Source organism: Acanthaster planci, linkage group LG17, assembly GCF_054643075.1.
Source record: "Acanthaster planci isolate LZ-2023a linkage group LG17, COTS_SCS, whole genome shotgun sequence".
In the NCBI taxonomy this organism is placed as follows: Eukaryota; Metazoa; Echinodermata; class Asteroidea; order Valvatida; family Acanthasteridae; genus Acanthaster; species Acanthaster planci.
The window spans coordinates 8,721,699-8,749,081 of record NC_141793.1 but is presented as its reverse complement, the minus strand read 5'-3'; the positions used below and the strand labels follow the sequence as shown (position 1 = coordinate 8,749,081).

Genomic DNA, 27,383 nt, shown 5'->3' with positions numbered 1-27,383 from the left:
CCCTTAACATCGGTCTAGTTTGTTCACTCATCTGTGTCATCACAAGCTGTATACCATTGCAAAGAGGGCATTTTTATGTCGGTATACCCTTTTTGTGGACACTCTGTACATGGCATTGTACGCATTGGACCTATTATATTCATGCAATGCAGCGAAGCCGCTGCACTGCTTTCCGCCTGCAACGAATTTCGGATACACAACCAACGTTTCTACTTAGTCCTGCGGATTTTGTAATAACGAGAGTCGATTGTACTATAATTTAGTCCCTCGATTGAGGTAGGTTCCCATTATGCTCGCTCAGTTTTGATACCAACTTCCAATGCACCGTGTTATTACCGTCTAGCCGGTCATCTAACACATTTTACCGCATAGCAGGTAAAATTTCTTATACTCAACGGATAGGTCAGTGGGGAGTGACCCGAAGGGTGAACCTGCAGGATCGGCACAGAGTAGCCGCGCGCTGTTCGCGGTGCGTGTGGCACTATCATGCGGTTGAGGTACTGTATACATATGGGAAGCATCATGGATGTGTCGCACGCCAAATTTTAGGCCTTACATGCATTGCTGACGTGGTAGGAGTAATCAAACTTGTAAAAAACATCAGTCGAGGCCGAGGGAGGATCCTCCGGCAGCCAATCAAAGCAAGAGTCTCTGGTCATAGCGGGAAATAGCAACCAAGCGATGCAGACAGCTCGGGTTGCCTCATTTTTTGTCACAGCTTCAATCAAGAAACATCAACGTTGAACTGTTGCATTATTTTCCCGCCTCCTCCCCTGTCATTCCTCCTCGATGCCTTGGCCACACAAGCAGATTCAGGTTTATTGAATATAGTCCATATATTTTGCCGTAGATTCATGGCCAGCGATGTACCACACGGGCTATTCCCCTCTACTGGTACCATGCAGTGGAGGGAACTAGAATTTACCACAATTGCCATGTGATTTTGTACAGCTTCATTATTTTAGACGGGTTGCATGTGCTGTGCACCTTAATAGTTCTGTTGCATTTTGATTGTTTGCTCTAAGATGATTACACAACAGCCGTTGGTGTGTTGGTGAATAGTGGTCACTGGGTATCACTATATCTGAGTTGTGGTCTTGGGTATCACAACCACTGTTGATATGTTGGTTATACCCAGCAAGAAATGAGACCGAAGGGTACCCCCCCCCAACATGTCCAATCCCTATACACATTCCAGACTATTGTTACTTAACACCCTCCCCAAGATGTCTGAAAGGAATTCCCCTGATTCCTGCGAGACAATGACCAACACAAAGCAGGGGGGGTTCTCTCCGTCTCATACCTTGCTGCATATGATGTTGTTGGTCATGGGTACCGCCTATAGTGATCTTTGTTGAGATTGCTTGACTTCTTAATCCGGTTTGCCCTAAATCTGTGGTATTGGTATTCCGGCTGAACAGCTAAACGTTGGTTAAAATTGAAGCTGTGGCGAGAGACACATACACACAATTAAACTGCTTTGTTGGTGTGCCTATTCTTTCAGGAGTTTGAGTGTAAATAGAGCTTGTCATGTTAGACTCTATCGCGTCACTCTGTCCTGCTTAATGTTTCGTTAAATTTACCTGTTATTTCCACATTTTCAGCCTATTCACTGTAGCACCATATATGGGCAGAAATCATCATTGTACTTCAAATGTTCAAATCACTCATCAGCATGTTTTAATATAAACTTTTCTTTCATCTAAAGCGTTTCTGTAGGTAAGTACAGTGGAACACTGTCAAAATAAGGTCCTTTGGACTTTACAAATTACCATGTTGTAACAGGTACCTTGTATTATCAGTCATAGAAAACAAACAAAATCTAGAAATGTCTTTATTGTAAACATGACTTTGTGTTATCAGTGCTATTCTTATCGTGTTGGAGTGGTCATGCTCTTTCCCCTCTTTCTCTTGCATGCACCGCTTTTTAAAACTCATGTAAAGATGCGTGTTATGAAGCAATTGCTTCATGGCATAGGAAGTCATATTCCTGCAATTGTAGGTCAGTGGGAGTTATTGTGCGCCAGAGTCTTCCAATGACCTGGCCATTTGAAAATATCTGGTCTTCTTGAATTTTGAAAAAGAAAACATCTACTACAGAAAATTGGCATAAATATTACCCTCCTCTGAGATTTTAATGTCAATTGGATTTCCACTCCAACGATAGCCATTTTGACAGCCACTGTCACCGGACCTTATGCAGGGCTGCATTCGTCTAAATCACAGGTATGTATTCAATTGACCTTTTCTCCGGCGTAAGCACCACTTCCAATGCCACAGTACCACTTGTAGTTTAAGCATTGGAGCCATGTTTGTTTGTTTTTTGTTGTTTTTTTTTAGCTTGATGCTAAACTTTGCTGAGCTATATTGGTGGCTTGTTGGTTTAAATCTCCCCCTAAAGTAAACAAAATCAAAGAAAGACGCTATAACGCATCTTTGTGTTCGTATTTTCAGGAGTGAATCACGTGATTTACAGCAAAGCGGTTGTTGAAGGTCCCTGAATTTCTTGTGGGACCCTAAAATCACATTGGCCCTGGGCACATTCTCTACTGAATGTATTCATTAGTTCTACAAGAATCTCTCTCTCTCTTCGTCAGGGTTTACGATTTCAGCTAATCTTTCAGAGCAATCGCTAAAAATACAGCAGGTCAAGCACCCTAGTTGTTGACACAGCCATTGAATTGTAGAATAACTTTTAGGGGAGTTTGGGAGAGCGTTTTTCCGTCAGTTGTTTTTTTTACTAAGGCCTTGAAATGACATCACATAATTTCTTTCTTCACGCTTTCTACCCTTAGGTGCAATAAACTATTTAGTTTATGTACAGGGCTGGATATTACTGTTCTTCCGAACGTAAACGAAATAGTTTCTCTTCGTGAAAGTTTTTGTGTTTGTGCATAAAAAATGACACTAAAAACCTGTTCATAATTGCAGAAAAAGTCACGTTTGTAAAGAATCTGCGCGATTGAGGCTCAGGGGTGTAGTATGTGTTGCGAATGCAGTTGGCATTGATTGGCAACGATCAAAAGTTGCCAGGATGAGTGTTGGGCTTTGCGAAAGCCGTCGACCGTAGATGAAGTCGTAGTCACAGCTGAGTTGGAGAAACTGGGTCGGGATTAGTGTGGAAACATTATTGAACAGGTACAACTCTGAAAGGGAACTGGTTGATCTTCAATTATTGGGTGGGTTGCTTGCCGTCCATAAGCAGTCATTATACTTGTTTGCCCATTGAGTTCAGTGGCTGCAGCGCTGTGATTTCCTGTGGGGCCTCAAGGGTCATTATCGACTTGATCCACAAGGTCTTGGGTGAAAATACACATCACAGATTGCATATGGACTTGCTGATTCTTGTCACTGCAATGTATTTTTAAGATGCGAACCTTCAAAATGCACCGTTTGGTTTCGATTAACCTCGGTTGAAATTTTGTTTCAATATTTTGGAGGTTACTTTGCTGCATTTTTGTAGTTCTGTTAATGAGTATTTTCATATTCAGCAAAACTGTGATGTCATCCTGAGAAGAAAACCTCAATATTACATTGGTTGGTGCATCAAAAATGCTGGCTTAAAATTTCTTTGCTTCGGCGATTCATTGTTGTACAACTACGACGCAATAAACCTGTGACCAACCCCATATTTTTAGAGAATAAATTCTTGCTTCACAATTTGAACGGAGAAATCTATGCTCAGACCTGCTGCAAAAACTGTGTTAAGCCAGTGAACACTTTTCTAAACTTTATTTTTGGTATTAGTTTTTAAAACGTGTTCGAATGCTAAGCGCGTTGGATTTGTAAGGGATTGTATGTAGCCACTGGACGTTGATGCTAAGGACTTGAACACTAAATGTTTAGCATGCAAACATGTTTGTAAAGTAAGAGCAAAATAGTGTTTAAAAGCTAATCACTCTTTTTAGAGTGATGTCTTCTCTAGATGACTGCAACAGAGATCTCAATTGGCTAGGAGAACATAGACAATTCTGAATGGTTGAAAAGTGCACTTCTCAATACATTTATCCTCAAAGAAAAGTTGCTGCTACCCTTTAAGCGACACGCAAAGTACGGATTGATGATTCGTCACCGACACCAAGATCTGACACTTGGTCATGCGCGAAGTGTGCTCATTCGCAGGCATTTTAGAAAACAGAGTTAAATTCGTGTTTATGTACTGGTACCCGATACAGTGCGGCAGCTCTAGCGCGCACTCCGTGCATTTTCATTTTCAAGAACTGATTCCAATCATAATTTCACCAGTTATAACGACTTTCAATTAATTTTTTTGGGTAAGGTAACAAGTATACAGATATATTACATTCATGTCAAACCCTTCAAAGCATTTTTCTCCTCGCTGTATTGCTGCAACAAGCTTGGGTGTCAGTTTGTGAAACAAATACTGGTACCAGTCTATTTCGCGTCAGCGCCCGATGTGAGCACGCACTACCGGGTGTCAGTTCATGAAAACTGCGTTATCAACAACTTCAGTTTCACGACCTATTATAAACACCTGGTAGTGCGCGCACATTGGAAATAACGCAAGACTGCTTTCTTTTTCACAAACTGACACGGTTGGCATGCCGACATCAAAAGGCATACTATATGCAATTAACGTCGGTGCAACGTCGGCAACGTGACGTCAAATACATAAACCAATCGCCAACGTCGACTGAACGCTCCAGGCCGACGTCCAAATGCATACTATACGTTAATATCGGCGCAACGTCGGTAACTCGACGTCAAATATATAAACCAATCACTAATGTCGACTGAACGTTGCTAGACTCAAGTCAAAATTTTGACCGTTTACTAACAGTAACGCCGGAAGTACTACTTCGACGGCTCCAACGATTGCCGACGTCGGTCCAACGTATCATAGCTAGCTAGGTAAAGTTGGAAAGTATTAGACGGTGAAATCCACTGCCTCCATTTTAAGCCGATACCACTACTACCAGATGGCCAGTGGCAATTCAAGTACATGTAGTGATTTTTTCAGCGCTGAGGCTCCTTGCAAAGAGTAAATATCGGTGCCTGTGCGTGTAACGAAAGCTCTATGCACCCTCAAATGTTGACGTTGACAAGGCCTCTGCCCGTTTGGAGCGAGTCGCTCTAGAATGGAGATTCATTTCTTGCAGCAGGAGCGGGGTCGTTTTTCCTTTTAGTTGCGGGCTTTCAAATAAAGTTCTCAGACAGGTAGTATGAGTGCGTTCCAACGGGCACGGATCCCTCTTGTTCAAATCGATTCGAAGATCGCTGGCGGACACCTCAAAGTATGTCTCATAAAAGATACGAGGTGCATTCCAGACGTTTTGACACTTTGTCAGGAGAGGCACCTACGTCCATACTTGTCCTGTATTCTTGTAATCATAATATATTTTAACTATACCTCTTATGAGCTCACGTGCCAATTTTATTCCAGGTAGAAGGAGACGAATGGAATAGCCCATTGAATATACCCCTCTACATGCCCCTTGTTACAGCTATTTTAAAAGGTTCAAAATGCAATCTAGACGTAAGGGCAATTTGGAAGCTCGTTATGCCATTACTTTTCCTGTCAAATTGGGAAAAGCTGCCATAGAAACCTTTGAAATGCTCCAGACTGCTTATGGACAAGCCCGTGTGAGCTGAGCATCTGTATTCCGGTGGCACAAAAGGTTCAATGACGACAGGGAGGCAGTGAGGGATGATGAGAGGTCCGGAAGAGAGAGGGCCATCAGAACGCCGGACCTGGTGGAGAAAGTTCGCAATTTCCTGGATGAGGATCGTCGTGTACCTATAGAGACGACTATACAGTTTGAAGTTGGTGTAGCAACTGTACACAGAATTATTTGTGAAGATCTGAACATGCACAAGGCTCCAGATTTCGTCGAAAGAGTACAGAACTCTTCCAGTCTGGGCAATGGCACCTGCACCAGGACAATGCACCTGTCCCTAATGCCATCATGGTGACCAGCTGACTGACCAAGACGGGCATCAAAACTATCCCACTCCCTCCCTACAGCCCAGGCCTTGCTCCATGTGACTTTAAGTTGTTTCCAAAGCCGAGAGAGAGCCTCAGGGGCCATCATTATGAAGAAAATGAAGAGATGAAAGAGGCTGTGACAAGGATTCTAGACACCTTCACTTTTGATGACTTCCAGGGAGCCTTCAGGAAGTTGTTGGAGTGATGCAAGTGCATTGAAGCTGGAGGATCCTACTTTAAAGGAGACTAGAGTTTCACACTTTTTGAAATACATAAATATCTCTCCTGACAAAGTCTCAAAATGCACCTCGTACAGGAACGTCCCAATGTTGATACCTCACCTTAGTTGGTTCAGAGATAGAGTAAGCATCCGGGAAGTACATCTCTCGAGAGGTTAACTCGGTTACCAAGTCCTTGAACAAACCCCATTGTGAACAGTGACGTTGATTTTGATTAGGAATGAGGTTGCTCAGTTTTGCACTGCCATGCAGAGAAATCGATTTACATTGTTAAGTGAGATAGACTTGCTCAGAGAAGACCCTTGGCCACTCATATGAGGTCGTGGTTGCTGGGTGACGTTTCTGAAAAAAACCTCATTTTTGGTAATCTTCATATGATTACGCCTGGGCGTGAGGATCAGTCAGTTAAATTCTTGATAGCTATTTGTCTCTACTTTAATACACTTAGATAAGTTTGTGCACGTTCAACTGGTACAGGCGTGTGAGGGAAGATCAACCGAATATTTTACGGTAATGTTGCCAAACAGGCAGTAATTATGTACCACAGAAACCTACCTCTATAGGAGTTAGGCCAGGCAGTCCGTGGTTTGACGTGAAGGCCTACTGTAACCCTGAAACCCCTAGAAAAGGCACAAGAGGGCCGTGGGGCAAACCACTTTGTAGATACAGTAATTAGTCAGGTTGCGAAAACACATGACTCGGATAAAGAGATATAGGCCAATTTAGAGACCAAATATTTTGAGAAACTTGAGATTGAGTGGAGCACCTAAAGAATGCCTACAAAATTTGCAAGGATTGTCGACTTTGAGAATAAATGTCGTCTTAAGAAGCTAGAGGAAAATACAGGTCCTCGGTCAAGGAAAATAGACCAGGTGGTTGAGTTGCTGACAAAATGCTGACCCAGGGCGAACAGGCAGACGCAGTTACCTAAGTACAGGAGCCAAAGCTGCAAAGGTCATTGTGCCAAAATATTGATGTAAGCTTAGGCATTTTTCTCAGGAGTCTACCACCCGTAGAAACTTTATTCCGTTCCCTTCTCCCGAGTAATTTATTTAATGATGTTGTCTTAGGTATAAACAAGCAAATGGGTAAAAGTGACTTGCCTAAGGTCACAACATATGCTCATCGCTCTTTTCGAAGCCCTCGTCCCTTGATTGGAAGTCATAAATGCTACACATTAGGCCATAAACCCAGAGGAAACCACTTTGACTGACTGCTCAACAAAACAAAGAATTCCCCAAAGCTAGAGTTTTGTTTGGGAAGGGCCATTCTTAGTGTTCAAGAGACTTTCAAATGAGACGTACGAGATTTAAGGGAAGCCTAAAAGTAAGGATTTTTTTAATATGCATCAGAATATGCTAAAACCATAGACTGCAAGACCTTAAAATCTCTTAAGTGTTGGCATAAGATGGCTGAAGTATCATTGGTACAGGAGCCGCTAGAGACTCAGACTATGTTGACGTTCTGGATGAGAGAGCGACTGAAGAATCAAGGGAAAAAGAGAAGCTTCCTGATGGCCGAACTTATCGTCCAAAAAGTATTGTAAATAAAGGGGGAGTTATAGTCCAGAAGAGTTCCTCAGAAGATAACCCAGAGGAGACATAAATTCCCTGTGTGGTACTGGTAAAACCAACTGGCACAGAAGCTACGCAAGACCCAGAAGAAGAGGACGTCACTATGGCAGAAGTTGGGCCTCCAGCCAAGAAAATGCGTGTGGCTACCTTTCCCGAAACTTGTATCTATTGAGAACTGGTACGGCAAGTAGCCGCTAGATGCATTGGAAGCTATAGAGGCTAATGGTCGCTGTGACAGCGTCTTCAGAGTCGTAGCGGTGTGTAGGAATCGGTAAATCCAGATTAGTGTTTGACCAGCATGCATTGAGTGGGAGTTGTGAATGTGACCCTTTGGTTGAGGAGCTGTATGGACACTAATTACTTGGTAGATAGCTCGTTGTCAGTGCATGAGAGCATAGCTAGGTTATGTTAACCTCATATGGATTGATTGTGATATTTTGTGTCATCAGTTTTATTTTGTGCAAAGTGAGGGGGTATTTAGGACTATGGATATTACCAGGAAGTGGACATTGCTATCACCATGGTGGAGGACTAAGCATTCAATCAGACTAACACCTACAACATCGGATGGGTGCATTCTAAGGCATTTTTGCGTGGAAATGGCCAGTTTTCTTCCTCGTCTCCTTGCTCTGTTTCTCTCCTTTTTCCTTCCCCCTTCTTAACATTCTTCGTAATTCTGTTCAGAGGATTGGAAGCACTCACCCTCGCCCTCACGATGTTCATGTACAGATCCCTCAAAGCCTTTGTCTCTGAAAACATCTCCACATTATATTTTCAACGTTTCTTACAGATGGCGTCAACACTGGTCTCTAACAAATACAAAGACTTGACCGAGGTTGCCGAGGATTCTGAACAGAAGGATACTACTGACAAAGATGATGCTCCTTCGTGCAGTTATTTCTCCATCAGCCCACCGTGTCTTCAACGCTTTGCCCGGCCAGGCATCTTCGTAGTTGTTGCTAGTGTGTTCTTCTTTGCCGACAGTTTCACGGTCGGTGTGATCCAGGGAACACTGACCTCCCTTGAACATCGCTACCAGTTAACCCTTAGTCAGGCAGGCATGCTTCTTGGAGCCTTCTGCGTAGGCGGCATAATCGGAATTGGCTTGCTGATCTTATTCGCTAGCAGACCGGACACCAATCGACCCCGTATCCTTGGGATCGGTGCGTTAATGTGCAGCCTGGCAATTTTCACCCAAACCATCCCGCAGTTCATTCAAGATCCTTACATTCCTGAAGGATTTGAGTCTAGCAACGACACCACAAATCAATTCCGACAGTTACAGCTGGTGTGTTTGTCAGAAGCGTTAGAGGCAGAACCGTGCCTTAATGAGAAAACCGTTGAGAGTTTGTCTCCGAATCGGGTTGCTTACTTCATACTCCTGTTTTCCGCGATGTTTCAAGGCATATTCGTAATGATCGAGATTCCTTTAGCCCAAACATACATCTCAGATTGTGCATCCCGAAGAGCCACCGCATTTTACACAGGTATGTTTCAATTCCATGACGCTAACAATCTAGTTTCCCTAAAGGCAAAATAATTCACTTCCTCTTACATGGCATCTGGGGACTCTTTTCACATTTTGCAAACCGATTCAGTGTGCAGTAACTGGTTAAAACAACATGCAGAGGTATCGAGTTAAATAAGCTTTTTGCGAGTTAAATTGGAACAAAACCTGCAATGGGTTCCTTGAATTCACGTGAACACAACAATGTGAATTCTCCATACCAAAGACACTGTTGCTATACCTCGTGATTCGGGGCAAGCTTTTTCTTAGGTACATAAGAGACGCCTTGAACCAATACACTGTTTTCAATGTATAAGAAAGGCACAAAGGAACCAGCCCGTCCTAGAAATGATGGCCGCTATGTCAATACTTGCCCCGAATCACAAGGTATAACATCAGCGTCATATGTGGAGAATTCAAGTCGATATGTTTATGTGCAATCAGATCCCTCAGGGTACCTTATTTTATTCAAATTTAAATTGCACAATGCTTATTAGTTTCAAGCAAATGTTTAGGGTGCCTTTCCATATGTGCGCTAAGACTTGCGCAAAGCGTTGCGTATCCGTCAAAATCGCTCCCGGGTGATTTTGAAGGCTGAACGCAACGCACACATGTGTTTTGTTAATGGAGTCGATGTTTGTGTCCGTGAAAGTGAAAGACATGATCGCATCGTGTACCCAACGCACCAAAAATGTACAAAATTATGGAAAGGCGCCTTTTAGGCGCAGCACTTGCGCTTACGAATTAGTCCATTGAATTTTGTTTGCACCACATTCGAACTAACTCTTCTTTATTCCAAGTATGACACTTTTTCGTAATTTTGCCCCCCAAAAACTACTGTCTCGGAAACAAAATAGGGTAGATTAGGGAAACAGGAAAAACATATTTTTTATCCCAACTAAACTTTAGACGGGCCTGAAGCAAATAACTAACTAGTTGTTTCTCCGTTATGGTCCCTATGCTGCAGTAAAGTTACTTAATTATATTTTTGACGAAGGTATGTACTTCGTGCTCTGACATTGGAGTATATTGTTTTCTCCACAGGAATATTCGGTGCCATGAGTGGTCTCTCACCCGTTGTGGGCATCTTCGTGGCAGCAGCATGCCTTGGTCTTTGGGTAGACTTCTACAGACTCCCCTCCGCCATTGATCTGGCACCAGGGGACCGGGCCTGGGTGGGGGCTTGGTGGCTGGGGTACATCTTCTGTGCAGTCTTATATAGTCTACCCGCAGTGCCTTTTCTTGGATTTCCGAAGGCACTGAGAAGGTCTCGTACAAACGCCGAAGGCGTAACACTTGTCAGTGGTAACAACAATGACGACCAAGAAACTGAAAAAGTCACAAAGGGTCCGATGACAGTGAATGTCAGAGGTAACAAAATGTCAGAGGTAACAAAATTGTTAGACCTGTACAGTTTTTTCTGTCAGCCTCGGTCATGCAAGTATTGTAGTGTGGTCCATCTGTATACACTGATTTGGTAGTTTAGTGGCTCTCAATTGGCTCAAACACTCAAAAAACAATGCAATCCTTTTTCATTTCAGTAGCAGCTGAATTCTGTCCATTTGGGTGAGTTGTCTCAAAATAATCAGTCAGGCTTTGTAATGACCCATACCGACATGACGGCTGAACCTAGTGGTTTTTTAAATATTATAGCTCTCCTGCTGAATCAATCACAAGTTATATTTTAATACTTATAGTTTCTTTCAATTGCTACATTTTCCCAACAGACAGTATTAAGACGTTTTGGAAAGTTATAAAAAACCGTGACTGCGTCCTTGCATGTCTGTCCCAAGCAGGCGCGATTCTAGTTATCTATGGCTATGGTTTCTTCGTTCCAAAGTATTTGGAGGTGCAGTTTCAGATGGAAACCCAGCTTGCCGATCTTCTGACAGGTAAGAAGTGGTGTTGCATTTCGACTCCTCAACCTGAGTATAGCCCAGCAAACATCAAACTGTTGGCCCAGGCCTGGCCCAGAGTTGGGATGATCCGGCAAGGGTTGGCTCAGCTGTGACAGCCCTGGACCATTGATGGCCCACTGCTGACAGCGTTTCATATAAAATAGAAGCTGGTGTCACCTTTTGGTCAGGGTTGGGCCAGTCTAGGCATTGTAGACGGTAAGAAAGAGATGGAAGGGGGTGGATCCCTCCTTATCCTTTACAAAATGGAGCTATACATGTATAACCATAATACGTAGAAATGACCACCTAAAATTGTACCACATTTATGTTGTCATTTCACAGAGTAAACATTATTTTAGGTCTCAATTTGTCTTCCATTCACGATTTAGGATCGATGTCCGAGCAAACTAAGTTATTTTAAGGCACTCAGTGACTGCTGAAGCAGTGTTTGAATTGGGTGGACATAGAGTTCTGCAAGGAATGTTAGCGGGCCAAATACTGAGAAATTTTGTTGGCTCGTCATAGATATCACAAGTAACAAATGTACATGTGAACTCATCAAATAGTGGCATATTAGCCAAGCTGAAATGATATGAACCAGCTCTTAGACAACCAGCTGCCAGCTCTGGGCCACCACTGACATACCACATCTGGCAGAGATCTGGCCCGGGTGAACAATAACTGACCTGGCCCAGTTCCGGCAGCACTCGGCCCAAGGCTGGCTAAAATTGGGCCAGCTGTGGCAAGCCTTGGTTGGGCCAACCGTTTCAGTCTGGTGTAGCCATCCCTGGGCCACCTTTGGGCCATGACTCCAGCGTTGGCTAGGAAAGTAGTGTAAGTACAAAATGGAGAGGCCAAGTCTAGTCATGTCCCGGTCAAAAGTATAACATCTGAGGGTATTCTCTGTCAGGGATGAATTTAATTGAGTCGTGATAAGGTTCACCTAGCTTGCTCACCTTGCAAGGTTTAGGAGAATGTATAATCTGACAGTTGTAAAGTAAGACAAATTGCTGGACCTTTTTTCCTACTATCTACGTAACGTTTTCCGAAGTTAATCTCAAGATCCGGAAAGGTTTATACGCCAGCAAGTTTACGGGATATGACAAAATAAAAGTGCTGAATAGAATTTTGTTAACATCAAGAAACAATGGTTTTCTTATAGAGCCCACAGAGGTGGGAGGAAAGGAAATAAGGTATGGAGGAAAGCTTACCCACAATCAAATTAAGACAGCATAATACAATGAAGAAATATTTCTATATCAGTTTCATTTACATTTTGGTTTCTTGCAAAGTCCTAGTCTTGGTCTGAGACTGGAGTTGCATGATTTTAACGCCTACACAGATATTCGTATATAATTGTGGTCTTGGTCCAAGACCATACCTAAGTCCAACCCGTGTTGCTGGACATTTTGAAACTTTGCCTCCTTCCATATCCAGGTTGTCTTCTCGCTCCTGCATACGCAGTTGGCTACATTCTGGCTGGATCACTCGTCAAACGATTCAACATTCAGTACCGAGGTCTAGTTTCCCTCTCGTGCATTGCACTCGCCATTTGCATCATCGGCTTCATCGCAAATTTGTTCGTTGGATGCCCGAATCATAGTGTTGCAGGCATTTTCAAGCCATACTTGGAACAAAGGTTTGTTGTGAATTCGCCACGATAGGTTGTATTTGCGATGGACGACTGGAGCTCAAAGCTACATTATATTGAATATTTGGCAGCGTCCAAGTTACTTGGCTGCGGCTTGAAATTACCACCGACTATAGACACTGGCTGTTGCCACCATCATAGACTCGTGTGTAACTTCTAGCCACAGCGAAGTAATTTGGATACGGCTTAACTAAAGAGCTTATTCCTCATTCCTAGAACTAGTACACATTCAGGCTGTCCAAGCCGCAGACAGTTGTAAAATTTTCGTTTATAAAACGTCGGTCTAGTGTAATAAGATGGACGTTTAATGCAGTAAAAGAAAAATCCTTTCGGCTTCAACAAGCGACTGAAACAAAATGCTAATGAAAGTATCATTTGATACAGTCTTTTCAAAACTCAACGACGTTTATTTGCCGCACACGTATGCCTCCATACTTCGTTGTTATTTTTGTTTGCTGTGTATTTTTGGCAATTTTTACACAAATCATACATTAGGAAAAGTTCAATAAAGCCTTGTAAATTTATCTCGCGCACGTGTCAAAAATGTAAAGCTGCCGAGTTCTGCGCAGTAGGAAATCCAATATAAGACTAACCTTATAGGCAATGACTCCCTCCTGTTGACCTTAACACACCAAAACGAAAAGAGCAGAAATGCCAAAAGCCAAACACGACACTAAATTATGACTTTATACGTAACAGACCTTTTCACTAATAAATTCGTAATTAAGCACGCATGCGCACAAATGGACTTGGCGGCAAGAGGTGTAAGCGACTATGATGATCATTTTCTCTCAAGTTTTCTGGCTTGGTTAATTTTTTTCTTCAGAAAAATCCCATTCAATCCAATCCATCCTAAGTAGTATAAATTACATCATTAGTGTTCTTGGAGCCAACCTGTGCATTTGTAAACACGTACGGTTGTTCAATGTACAATACTGTACAAAACGGTAATAGCTTACCCTTGAACCTGGCCATAGCTTGGAGTAATACCGAAAGTAATGGTAGCCGGTTGTCGTGTTTGTGCAGATCTAAAGAGAAAGGGATCTGGTGCTTCGGATTTCCCAAGTGCAGGAAGCAGCGAATCGAATGCGTACAACTACATCAGTGCGTTTTCATACACAGGTTATGAATTTATAAGTGAAAAGGTGTATTTACACTGCTGTTGCTACGCCGCCATTGCCCCAGCTTTGGTTTGGACATTGCCATTTGGGAGGTCCTTACATAACGGAGGTGACTACAAAGGCCGACAAGTTGCGAATGCGCGCTTGTTTCCGCACTTACTCATGACACAGAATACATATAGTAATTTTTGATCTGAAAATGAGTAAGCTCTTGGTGGTTTTCGCTAGGGTTTCCCCGCAAATGCGAGGTGGTCCAGCTAACTTAATTAAATAACATCTCAGCTTTGGGAGGGGGGAGCACTGCTGACTTACACAAGAAAAACAGAATTTGACAAATGTGCGGAATAGTTTGCCTGTGTATTGGTCTGACTGCCAAGGATAGCCACAGAATGAAAGGTTCGTTCATTGAGAGGAAATGGATTGAGGGGAAATAATATCATGAAAAGTATACAGAAATTACTTAAAGCCCAGGTGCTTTAATTTCGTCACTTGGGGGGGGGCTTTATGCTCATCACCACCCTGAAGAAAACTACCTTCACACATGGTAAAAATGAATGGATGGCCACACATGGTAACAAGGGCTGGTACAACTTCACACCCTGTCTCTGTTGATGTAGTACCTAGTACCTATGTAAAGACTCCCGTAAGCCAACAAGTTGTTTTAGCCTGTGTCCTGAAATCTGTGAGGGAAAATGACCCAGACGGTTGTTCTTTTTCAGTCGTGCTGATTTGGAATCTCCCTGCAACGCAGACTGCGCATGCTCATTATCTATGTACGCGCCTGTATGCGATGGCAATGGAACCACCTATTTCTCAGCTTGCCATGCTGGATGCCGTCTCGTCACTGATCGGGTATACATATACTCTTGTGTAGTCATTAACGACAGTTAAATGTATATTATATCGACGTTTACGAAGAAAATAATGTTGAACAAAGTACATACTCGTGTCGGCGTATTTGTCAAAACACAACTTATTACACTTTGGGTAGTTTTTACTGAGTTCAAATTTTCATTATACCTGTTAATTTATTGAAGTATAGGTACGTGAGCTTAATGTAACGCGAGGCAATACTGACGACAGTATAGGAGGACGAATTCCAACTAACACCTCTTCATTAAAACCCCAACTCAACGTGTCATCAACGCAGAATTAGCACACATTAAGTTGTTAAGGAAATTAAAGACATGTTTAAGAAAAAACACAAGATTTCGATGAAACCTTATCAGAGGCTACGAACCACAGAGCACTGTGAACTTTACAATCCGAGAGTTTTGAGACATTTCAAAAGGGGGAAAGTGGGGGTGTCACATCCCCTATATTAGTCAGTTTTGCCGACCAAATCATGGTGCTGTCGGCAAGCATGGGGAAAGGAAGGGGGAACACGTAAATGTCAAGTTGGGGAATCGGACCACCATTACATTCATGAAATTTTGCCGATGGTCTGTCGGCAAATTCATGATGAGCCCCCTAATTTGAAATCGTTTAGGCACACTCATGACATTTAGTGAAAACTCTACCAACTCCTTTCAGTTGTTAATCGATGTAAAAGTCGATATTCCCAAATAGTTTAATGAACACGGGAAAAGGTATTTCCGTGCTGTTGTTGTGCTTGACAGGCACATGGGCTTCGTTATATTTTCAGGGCTATGAAGACTGCTCCTGCTTAGCAACACAGACAGGTAACGTAACTGACGAATTGATCAGAAATGGAACACTCCTGACCGTACAGGGCGCTTGTGATACCCACTGCATTTCCGGTGCACTGTACCTGGTGGTGTTGACCATTGTGTTACTGCTTGCCCAGTTTGCTCAACTTCTCCGTCTGAATGTCGTCATTAGGTACGTTTCAACTTACCTTTATACCTGAGTTTATCTTTGAGCAGAGTCCACGAGGCTTTTTGACAGATAGTATAGTGTAGACCTCGTAAAGATTCATCATTTGTTTTCCTAGTTTCGCCCAACGTTTGAAAGGGAAGTAGATACAGGAAGAAGATACAGGTTTCCCCAAACCTATCAAGCAAAGAAGGATCAGAGTCGTAACGAGTCACTTATTTCTGTGACCTGAGTCGAGTCGAGTCATTGTAACGTAGTGACTCGAGTCGAGTTGACTAAAATATTTTGCTCAAGTCAATTCAAGTCATCAATATTTGAACACAATGCGATTAATAAAAACAAGAGAAAAGCCACTTTGAGGCATTTTCAAAATTACCTATTGATTTCTACATTTGGTCACACTACTTCTTACTCTTGACGATAACAACACATGACGTGAACATTATATACCGGCACTGGAAATAATTTGAACACCCAGGGGACGCATATATAGCGCACCGAGGCGAAGCCGAGGGTGCTATGTGTGCCCGAGTGTGTTCAAAACGTAATATCCCACACCAAAGTGGTCAACAATTGTTTTGTCATACCTCTGTCGTAAAGACTTTATCTAAAGAAACAAGCTCTGGATTTCAGTAGACGGTAGGCCTACTGTCAAACTGTACAATTAAGCTATAAACAGACTTCAACGATATTGTCTGCAAATGAACAGTTCCCTGACCTTCTTTAATTGTGTAATCTTTTACGTGAAACTAGTGGGGGTACCAGTGAGTACATATGGTCTGGTTAGCGGTCTCTGCATTACCTTATACCCTGCGGGGACGGGAACGAGTCTGTTATACAAGCGCGATCATCGATCGAATTCCCTAGTAGCCTATGCACATGCACATCGGCTACCAGGGAATTCGATTAAAACGTATCATGGTACCACGCAAAACTGACGAAAGGGGACGAAATGTTCGCTCTTGAACTTGCCCAGGCTCTTCTGTCTCGCGCGCGTGCGCGTGCACGCACTATCGGCAGAAAGAAGTATCTCACAGTGAGTGCAATATGCGAATGTACTACACCTCACAAAAATATTAATGAGCAAATCGGAGCGCGTCATTGCAATGGCCGATTCCACCTAGCGTCTGGGAAGTAGAAATGATACGCAACCAGGTGACGTCATAGCGGTGAGTATCCACCTCGCTGCCGTGCGGAAGTTTTTTCTGATAGCATCAAAAAAACCTCTGGAACCCGCTGCGTAAATATGTGGTATGTGTTATGTAATCTTTACAGAACCAGTGTGGAGTTGTATCCTAATAACTATTACAGTAAAACCAAAAACGTATGTCAGCACCGGACAGTTGAAGCCCTGCACATCTGCACTCCACTATCATAACATGGAAATTTAGCAGCTGAGAAACGGCAATGGTGTCTGTGAGTACAAATAACGTGAGATTTCTGTTGGAATATTTATGAAGTGTAGTAAAACAAATACAACATGGTTTATTTTGGGAAAATAGTGGGAATAACTGGTCCCTCGGTTTAGGTCAGTTTGACTACCTCCCTCCGCGAACCCCTCAAACCATGCTGTGTTTGTATAGTATCGCCCTGTCATGTGATCGTTCATGGCCAATAAACGAACAGTATCTAAGACAGAGGTGTGACAATGCAAATTGTTTTTGCAAGAAGTTTGTTAAAAATTTATTTTTTGCACTCGAGTTTTATTAACTTTCACTCGAGTCAAATCATCTAATGAGAGACACGATTCGATTTGACTCCTTTACTCGCAGTGACGCTACGGTCAAGTCATTTGCCCTTCAGGAGTCGAGTCGATTCGCCAAAAATTGTGACTCGAGTCGGGATCGAGTTTGGTTATCTACTGGAGTCATTACAACTCTAAGGAATGTAACCGTCTGAGTGTTACGTGTCGTTCAGTATTCCGCTTGCAGTATAGAAACTTACACTCTCCCACCCGACCGCACTGCCTTGGCGCCAAGACAAAGCCTTCTCGCATAGCCAAACCAACGTGATCCTCTCCAGAGGCTGGTTTACGGAAACATTTTTCAAGAGTGCGCTATTTGGGTAGCAAAACCTGCTTTGCATTCATGTCTATATCCATCTGCATAGAAGTGGTAGCCCTGTGTCGACAAAGGATTAGACTCGACTAAAGAGGTTGGTTTTGTTATTTTTACTGTTTTCTTTTTAGATGCGTCACATCAGAAGACAGGCCTGTAGCTTTAGGGATTCTTCATTTGACGGGCCTCATTGGTAAACTAATACCTTACTTTTATAGGCCTATGCCATTTTGTTCATTTGTTTTCTCGGTGTTTTCTATACGGCCAACTGTCGTCCAAAGCAAAAGAACAATATTATTCATGAAGGCTTTTAAAACTTCTTACTCAGCTATAAAAACACCAAACAATACATATTACTATTTTTAAAACTAATTGGGCAATGCAATATGCATTTTGAGGTAAAGCCTGTTACCAATTAACGAGGAAAATATTTCTGTATATTTCCATACGAACAGTTATGGGCTGCGAGACAGAAGTTTATTCAACAGTTGATGGGAATCGAAAACAAAAATTTTGCTTGTACCATTTCGCCAACTGAACATCTGGAGAAAGAAAAGCAGTATTCACCTCCACATACCGAGAAATCAGCAGCTCTTACAAACTTTGACCTAGTTTCGTTCTTGAAGGTTGAAGGGCACAGTTATTATATTAAAATGTAGTGGCTAGGGTCCTGAGCTCTGTCTCTCCACTAGAAGCTTGTTTTTGTAAGCTACTTTCCCATTGTTTCTTCATCAGTGACTCTCCCAGCTGGTTACCTGTTTGGCGCCATCATCGATTCGGCCTGTTTGATGTGGAAACAGACGTGTAATGGCCCGGGAGCATGCACTCTCTACGACAATGTCTGGTATCGCTACTCATATAACGGTGGCGCCCTGGGAATTGGGTTCCTGTCTTTTGCCTGCATGTTTCTTGCATGGCTGTTTCCTTCTCACGTAGAGGAGGAGCCAGAGGGCGACATACAGACGGAGGGGCAGGACAGAGTGGTGGAAGAGGGGTCGGTCCTAGAGGAAATTTCCGTTTAGGAAGAATAGCACAGGCATCGTTGGACTTATTTGTATTTGCACGTCCCCAACACTCTAACGGCTGCTAGAAATTGGCAAATCCCTCTCGAAAATTTTGTGAAAGCCTACAGGTCAAAAAAGCGCAAACACTGTGGTTACTTGCTCCTGAAATCAATGTGAATAATTCATACTTATAAACATAATGTGCATAACATTTGCTCATGAAAGCGTATTCTTCTAATGAGTGCGATGAAATTAGGGCGCTCAAAAAATCACAACATGCGTCCTGAAAACAGAAGTCCATTCAGAGGAAGAAAAGAACTGGACTGCCAAAATGGCAGTCATGCAAATCTTGTTTTGTACTATTCAAATTATTCATGATTATCTTGGACACTTTATATTCAAAGGATTCAAGAAGTAACACTTTGTATGGGGAGGCATTAACTTTGTTTTGGTATTTCTTCTCGCCTCTTGAGAGCGCCATTCACAGAGACCAGAAGACGAAGGATAGTAGGATCATGCTCCCTCTATTTTCGACACTTGCAGACCATGTTTAGTTTTGGGCAGTTTTAAAGATCACCAATCCTTTGTTCTCAAAGCCCATTGCTACACTCTTTGCTCCCTGTGTAAGCCATCATTACTCCCTCTGTTCGAGATTTTCCATTACCTGAACCACAGTCAAGTGAGTAAATTTAAAGTAATTTTCTGATCATTTGAACTTGCCTTTTGATGTTATTTTAATACCCAGATTTAGACTCTATACACTTTTGTCCATGTAGGACTTCTTCTGACTTGTGATTTTATGGTTTGCTTATATTTTTATTATCATTTTTTCTTGCTCTTTCTGGTCACTTATGTGAGAAAAATTCTGATTAGAAACCTGTTATTCATATTTAGCTTTTGATGCAAGTTAGATTTTCTCCATGTAGCCTACATGTATTTTCTCATGTATTTTATAATCTTACTCCACATGTTTACCCTTGGTCGTTGTTCGTATTTTTAAAGTATTTTAAAGTTTGTTCCCTGCGCTTCTTGTGGTTTGAGGGTAACAACCCGGAGAAGCCAATCACCGGGTACCGAATGAACGTACACCTTTTGGGTAAAGTGTCATTCCCGGCAGTAGCCACCTTCGGCCTTCGGATGATCGCTGATGAGTCTGCCCCGAGCCAGGGTGAAGACGTCAGAGAGTTAATCCACCACGATTTCTATTTTGACGACGGCCTGACTTCTGTACCAGAGAGCAGTACAGCGCTGAGCCTCATTTGATGCACCAGACAGGCTCTATCCACAAAGAACCTCCGTTTCCACAAGATAGCCTCCAATGACAGAGGAATGATGAACACCCTGCCAGAAGAAGCCACGGCCAAGGATCTCCAAAACTTTGACCTTAGCAACGAGGAATTGCCTACCCAGAGATCCCTCAGAGTGTCCTGGTCCCTAGAAGCAGACCATTTCACTGTCAAAGTTAACCTACACGAGAGGCCATTGTTACGGCGGGGAGTCTTGTCCATAGCCAGCTCTATTGTTGATCCCCTGGGCTTCATAGCTCCCGTCACCATCAAGGGCAAGATCATACTCTGCGAGATCAACGCAGCAATCAAAGGAGAAAACAACACCTCACGGGACACATGGGACAAGCCCCTTCCTGAAGAGTACCTACCTATGTGGCTAAGCTGGCGAAACTCTCTTCATCTCTTGGACAGCATCCAGATACCACGGTGCTACCAATCACCAGACTTTGGGCAAGTCAAGATGAGGGAGCTCCATGTCTTTTCCGATGCCAGCCAACGTGCTATCGGCGCCGTCGCCTACTAACGCCTTGTCAACGAAGACGGCAAGCCCCATGTCTCCTTCCTGATGGCCAAGACAAAGGTCACCCCTCCCACGCCGTGTTTGTGCCACGACTGGAACTCTGTGCATCAGTACTTGGGACTGTGCAGACGGTGACCACTGAACTGAACAAGAGAGTAGCCTTTGACGACACAAAGTACTACACAGACAGCAAGGTCGTACTTGGGTACATTGGAAACGAGTCCACAAACGCTTTCATGTGTACGTCGCTAAAAGGGTCCAGAGCATACACAAGGTTTCCCAACCCAGCCAGTGGCGCCACATTGGGGCAGACGAAAATCCTGCTGATATCGCGTCAAGATCTGTCCCTGCCAACTGCCTAAGCAGCACTCGTTGGTTTCAAGGACCTGAGTTTCTCTGGCGAATGGACCCGACCCCGAAAGAAGTGATTGAAATCTTTCCCAAGGAAAGGTCCCAGCTCAGCGAAGACGACCCTGAAATCAAGAAGCAAGCCAGTGTCTTTGCCACAAGTATCCCTGACGACCGACTGCATAAATCCATCACTGCCAATCCACAAAGCCTGACATGTGAGAGGTTTCACGCTTTTCGACTTGGTTTTCCCTCAAAAGGGCCATGGCGACTCTGGTGGCAAGGGCAGGGACCTACAAAGGCCAGCATGGTAAAGACGATCTCTCCAACCAACCTCGAAGTCAGAGCTTGCAACTGCGCACCAAGGCCACCCTAGACGACCTACAGCAGGCCGAAAGAGTCATCTTCCGCGCTGTTCAAGTGTCCCATTTCATCGAAGAGAATGCATGTCTAAAGTCTGCATCCACTTCCAAACGTCAGATCCACATAAAGAAAACAAGCCCCATGCACCAGCTTAACCATTTCTTGGATCAAGATGGACTCATCCGAGTGGCCGGCAGGCTCAGGCGAGCAGACTTAGACCTCGGAGGACGTCACCCTCTCCTCCTCCCTAAAAATAGTTATGTGTTCAGGCTCATCATTGAGCACATCCACCGTGAGACCAAACACTTCGGACGTCATATGACTCTCGCAGCAGTCCGAAACGGAGGCCAATGAGTCATCGGAGCTCACGGCATCGTCCGAAGCATCATAAACCAAGGCATCACCTGCCGCAGGCTTCGAGGCAAACAACTCTCACAGATAATGGCTGACCTACCTGTTGACAGGCTCCAAACAACACCGCCGTTTACGGACGTTGGGATGGATGTTTTCGGCCCATGGACGGTCACAGCAAGGAAAACACAAGGTGGCCTAGCCGAGGCCAAGAGATGGGACGTCCTCTTTACCTGCCTATGCACTAGAGCAGTAAACATCGAGGTCATTGAAGCTGTGTATACCTCCGCCTTCATCTCGTCACTGAGAAGATTCGTAGGAAACCGAGGTCCAGTTGCCCGCCTTAGATGCGACCGAGGAACAAACTTCATTGGCGCTGAGGGCAAGCTGAACCATGAAGAGATAACGCAGTACTTGACTACGAAGAACTGTTAGTGGATTTTCAATCTACCCAAGGCTTCCCACTTTGGAGGAATCTGGGAACGGCAGATCCGGACAATTCGATGCATCCTGGACTCTTTGTTCTTTCAACTAGGAAAACACCAACTCATGAAGTTTTTACCACCTTCCTGGCAGAAGCTGCGGTTATAGTCAATTCCAGACCCATCACGACCCTTTCATAAGACCCAAACGACGCCCGGGCACTTATGCCAGCAATGCTTCTGACTCTGAAGACGCAACCCTTGGAAGCGCCCCCAGACCAGTTCTTCAAACAAGATCTTTATGGCAGACAACGCTGGAGACGTGCCCAGTATCTCGCCGACCAGTTCTAGTCAAGGTGGCGTAGCGAGTATCTACAAAGCCTCCAACCTCGTCAGAAGTGGACCCAGAGCACGCCCATTATCTGCGCAGGAGATGTCGTGCTGCTCAGACAGAAAGAAGCTCCCAGGAACCAGTGGCCTCTTGCACGAGTGATCAAGACTCACCCCAGCGACGATGGCAAAGTCTGCAAGGCGGACATCTTAGTCTGTTCCAGTGGCTCGCGGCGAACCTATTAGACCCACGTCTGAGCTCATCATCTTAGAGAAGGCGACTCAGTGACTTGACTAGCAACTCACTGAACTCTTCGGTTAAAGCTTAAAAATTTCCTTGGCAATTTTTAGGCGGGGAGTGTTTTGGTATTTCTTCTCGCCTCTTGAGGGTGCCATTCACAGATACCATTTATTATCATTTTTCTTGCTCTTTCTGGTCACTTGTGTGAGTAGAAACCTGTTATTCATATTTAGCTTTTGATGCAAGTTCGATTTTCTCCATGTAGCCCACATGTATTTTCTCATGTGTTTTATTATCTTACTCCACATGTATACCCTTGTTCGTTGTTCGTATTTTAAAAGTGGTTTGTTCCCTGCATTTTTCCTTGCAGTTTACCGCCGTGTATTAAAGGAGTGCGGAATCTAAAGCCCTGATCTTTGGCCGTTTTTCTTTATTATTCGTGGTTGACTCCGCTAGGGAAACATTGGCTAACGTCTCCTACGACTACCGTTACAGCAGAAACCAGAACAAACTTATATGAGACCTTTTAATGTTCAGTTAGAGGGCTATGAACTGTAAATAACTCCTTGGTAAATTGGCTGAGAGCTCCGAAATTTAAGGCTAAAAGAGCATATATTACGCATTGAAAAATAAGAATTCCTATATTTGTTGTCTACAAGATGATGGAGGCCCGTGTCAGAAGTGAATGTGGTCTCAACTGTTTTTTTTTTCAGTTCGTAAGCAAGTAACTCCAGAGGAGTGGCAATTTTGTTTAACAATAACTTTGAGTATAAAGTTCATAAATCGAAGACAGATGACAACGGTAATTTATTGGCCCTTGATATTGAGATTACTGATTCTTGTATAACACTCATTAATTTGTATGGGCCTAACAACGATGAGCCTGCTTTTTATGATCATGTTTCAGATTTTAAAAGTGATTTGGATAACACGCATATGATTTTATGTGGGGATTGGAATTTGATTTTAGATGTAAATTTAGACTGTTTGAACTATCTGCACATTAACAACCTCGTGTCTAGAAACAGAGTGAATTTTGTCATGGTTTGGATTTGGTTGATGTGTGGAGAATTCATAATCCGGACCTCCGTAGATATAACATGGAAACAGCATGACTCTCTTAAGCACTCTAGATTAGACTTCTTTTAATTTCAGCAGAATATAATTCCAAGTTGATTAGCTGCGATATTAAGCCTGGTTATAGGTCAGATCATTCCTTAATTGATGTCCATCTCGATTTTAAATATGGAACGAGGTAATGGTTATTGGAAATCCAACAATTCTTTGCTTTCTGATCCCGCTTATGCGGGACTAGTTAAAAGTACTATACGGGAAGTGGTGAAGATTATGCAGCTTTTTCTTACCAACCTGATGACCTTAAAAATGTTCACCCAGAAATATTCAGTTCATAATTAATGATCAGCTTTTCTTTTGAAATGCTTCTTTTACAAATTCGTTCTAAGACTATTTCTTTTCCTGCTTGGAAAACAAAAGAAACTTGTAAAGCGTAGCGTAAACCCGAGCGCGAAATTTGATTTGCATAATACAGTGTGTGAAGGAAAGCTTGAGGCAGTGGAAGCTCTCAATAGTAAACAGGCGGTGCTTCTCAGTTTGCGTCAGGTTAAAATGGAGGGTGTTTTAATCTCCCCATGTTGATTGATATTGATTCATTATTAAAATTAATGCACTTTCAGTTCTTCTAATGCAAGTCACGCTTCATTTCCTTGATAATTACTGGTTGTTGAAAAGGTCCTGTTTATTTGTTGGTTCTTTCCTCTTAAATTACTTTGCTGCCGTGTGCGACGGATTGGGCTTTTTTAGTTGATTTTTCCACACGTAACACTCCCTTCCTCAACAAAAATCGGCATTAAGTCAACCTCGACATTGATTTCACGAAAAGAATAAAGCTTCTTATAAAACTCTCTCGCTTCTACAAGGACATCCTCACTTCGAGTCAAAGTACAGTTTTCCTCTTTAACAATACGACAAATAGATTTGTTAACAAAAGTGTGTTTCTCCAGATTAATTAAGAAAATACTTTGAAGGCTTTTCGCCCTGCTCCATCCATCATGTCTTGGACGACAAATAAATAAATATAGTACAAATTTATACAATTATAATAAATGAAGTATCGGCCGATATACATACAATGAAGTTGCCCGGTGAACATAGGAAACCACAGAAGACTGGGTTGCTCTATTGACTGTGGGCGAGGACTACTGCGAGGTGCGGTCCACGTCCAACTAGGGGAACTTGACTGACCGCTGGTCCCGAGGGCGACGCAGTGCTACTTGGCTCCACGACACATAGATGTCATACCCGTGCAGGTACAGTTCCGGGCAATGGAGCCGTAGCCTAGAGCGCCAGCACGATGATTTGAAGCTTGGGAAGAACGGCCACGCCCAGCGGGTCCATTTAGGTAGCTTGATAAGACTTACATGGTGAAAGAACTATATGAGTAAAAACGATTGCGGTTACACCATGGATCAACCGGTACCAAACGAAGCCCATCTCCGCTCCAAGGAGTCCTTCACCAGTCACACCGTGGTCAACATGAGTCAGCGCGCCCTCTCCGCAGACGAGACCAAAGTTCTGTCACGAGGCATGAACTTTGCCCTAGTTCCCCAATCGTCACCCACTGAAGACATCATCCAGCACACCGAACCGATCCTCCGCCACCTTGACAAGTCCGCATATGATGAGATCCGCCTGCAGGTCCATCAAGCCCTTCGGAAACACAAGCCAGCCAAACCCAACATCTCAAAGCAGGAACAGGCAGCCATCAATTCAATGCGTCAGGACAAGACCATCCACATCCTCCGTGCAGATAAGGGCAACGCCACCGTCATCATGGACAAGACAGAGTACGACAGCAAAGTGTTGGACATCCTCAACTCAGCCTCCTACCGAGAACTCCGAAAAGATCCCATACCGTCCATCGAGAGGAGGCTGCAACAAAAGCTTCTCTCCCTCCAGCGCACCGGTAACATCACTCAGCCCCTTTACAGACAGCTCTGGCCTTCCAATTCCAGGTGCTCAAGGTTCTTCGGACAACCGAAGATCCACAAGGAAGACGTTCCGCTACGCACCACTGTAGCGTCTAGAGGAGGCCCCACCTACGACACAGCCAAGCACCTCGCCAAAATTCTTCGCCCCTTCTTGGTGGGGAACACCAAACACCACGTCAAATACTCGAACCCGTTTGCTGCCCTCATCCAAGACCTCACCCTCCTGCCAGACGACATCATGGTCAGCTTTGATGTCGTCTCCCTGTTCACCAATGTCCCCACCTCCGACGCCACCACCATCGCCAAGGACAGACTAGCAGCAGACCCTGCCCTCAAGGACCGCACAGACCTCACTCCAGAACAGCTGCACGACCTGCTCCTCACCTGTGTCAACTCATCGAGCTTCCGCTGGCGGGACAACTTCTTCGAACAGTCAGCTGGAGCCTCCATGGGAACTCTTATATCCCCGGTTCAGGCGGACATGTTCATGGAGGAATTTGAACAGCTCGCCATCAACTCAATAGACCACAGACCCAAAGTTTGGCTCCGATACGTGGACGACACTTTCGTCACCAGGCAGCAGATTCTTTCTGCGACTCTTTCTGGAACACCTCAACGGGCTTCACAGCAGCATCTAGTTCACCATGGAACAAGAACGTAATGGCAACATTTCGTTTCGTGATGTTGAGGTGACCAGAAATGAGGATGGCAGCCTAGCCCGCACGGTCTACCGCAAGCCCACCCCACGGCCAGATACCTCCACGTCTGCTCACCTCGCACAAGGACCGGCAGGACCCCCAGCGCTTCAACGAGCTAATCCCTACATCTAGATCACCATATAAGCTCCACTCCCAGTCGCAATCCTGCAGTCTCCTGAAGACAGACAGAGTACACTGTCCTAAACGTCGAGTTATTCCCCGGTTCTTCTCAGAACCACACATACTCAAGAAAGATATTGATCCATGGTGTAACTGCAATCGTTTTTACTCAAGGTAGCTTGACTTGGACACCGGTAGTAGCTGGATCATCTGTGCTATCAGTGTCTCGCCTGCCCGTGGTGGTATGGTCAACAGAGAACCCGGCTTGAGAGTATCTACCCAATTTATAGAGTCTTAGCACATTCCCTCTTCACTCAAAGAGTCTTACAAAAGAAACATTTTACATGGCTTGGCCTAGAAAGATTAGAATGGCAGCCCTGGGGATTAAGGTTCAGGCTCCAGAGAGTCAAGCTAACAATCCCCAGACCAGAAAATGGTGTCAATACTTTGTTACCGAAAGGGGATATACCCGGCCAGTGTTTGAAAAATTGGCGACCTGTCACCTTGTTGAATACCCTATATAAAATTGCCTCTGCCTGTATTGCGGAGAGGCTGAAACAGTATTTTTCTCATATTATTCGTGACAGTCAAAAAGGCTTTATAGCAGGGTGCTTCATTGGCGAAAACATATCCCATTACATTTTCAAGTATTCACTGTGATACAAGCACACCTCTCGAAAAGTGATTGTTCTTAAGCCTCCATGCAACCATTACCAAATAGCATCCCTCAACTTTCTCAGACAATTAGGACCTATTTCTCAACCGTACTTTTATCAAGCCCGCTCTCAGAAGGAAGTACTCAACCCAGGAGGTTGGTCCTTAGATATCTTTAAACAACCCCACTGTTTTCAGCCAAGCA

General features: G+C 43.8%; 2 protein-coding genes across 5 annotated transcripts; both read left to right on the top strand.

Annotated features, from left to right (window-relative positions):
* On the top strand, positions 1-23,104 carry LOC110985565 (solute carrier organic anion transporter family member 2A1-like). 4 transcript variants are annotated; one of them, XM_087148127.1, is made up of 10 exons: positions 1-276; positions 2,168-2,226; positions 8,551-9,247; positions 10,312-10,638; positions 10,995-11,159; positions 12,603-12,804; positions 14,657-14,789; positions 15,583-15,779; positions 17,962-18,023; positions 18,566-23,104. In XM_087148127.1, exons 3-10 carry the CDS (start codon positions 8,551-8,553, stop codon positions 18,850-18,852), a joined length of 2,070 nt encoding a protein of 689 aa, XP_087004253.1. In that variant the 5' UTR covers positions 1-276; positions 2,168-2,226; the 3' UTR covers positions 18,853-23,104. The 4 variants fall into 4 exon arrangements, 3 of the variants coding, with proteins under 3 accessions (XP_087004253.1, XP_087004252.1, XP_022102364.1); XR_015428181.1 differs by lacking the exon at positions 1-276 and adding an exon at positions 17,049-17,189 and having other exon boundaries at positions 1,304-2,226; positions 18,566-18,636; XM_087148126.1 differs by lacking the exon at positions 2,168-2,226.
* A 2,075-nt stretch (positions 23,105-25,179) lies between these two features.
* LOC147796328 (uncharacterized) lies at positions 25,180-26,536 on the top strand. The gene is made up of 2 exons (XM_087148223.1): positions 25,180-26,244; positions 26,396-26,536. The coding sequence occupies exons 1-2, from the start codon at positions 25,180-25,182 to the stop codon at positions 26,534-26,536; spliced, it is 1,206 nt and encodes a 401-aa protein (XP_087004349.1).
* The last annotated feature ends 847 nt before the right edge of the window (positions 26,537-27,383 follow it).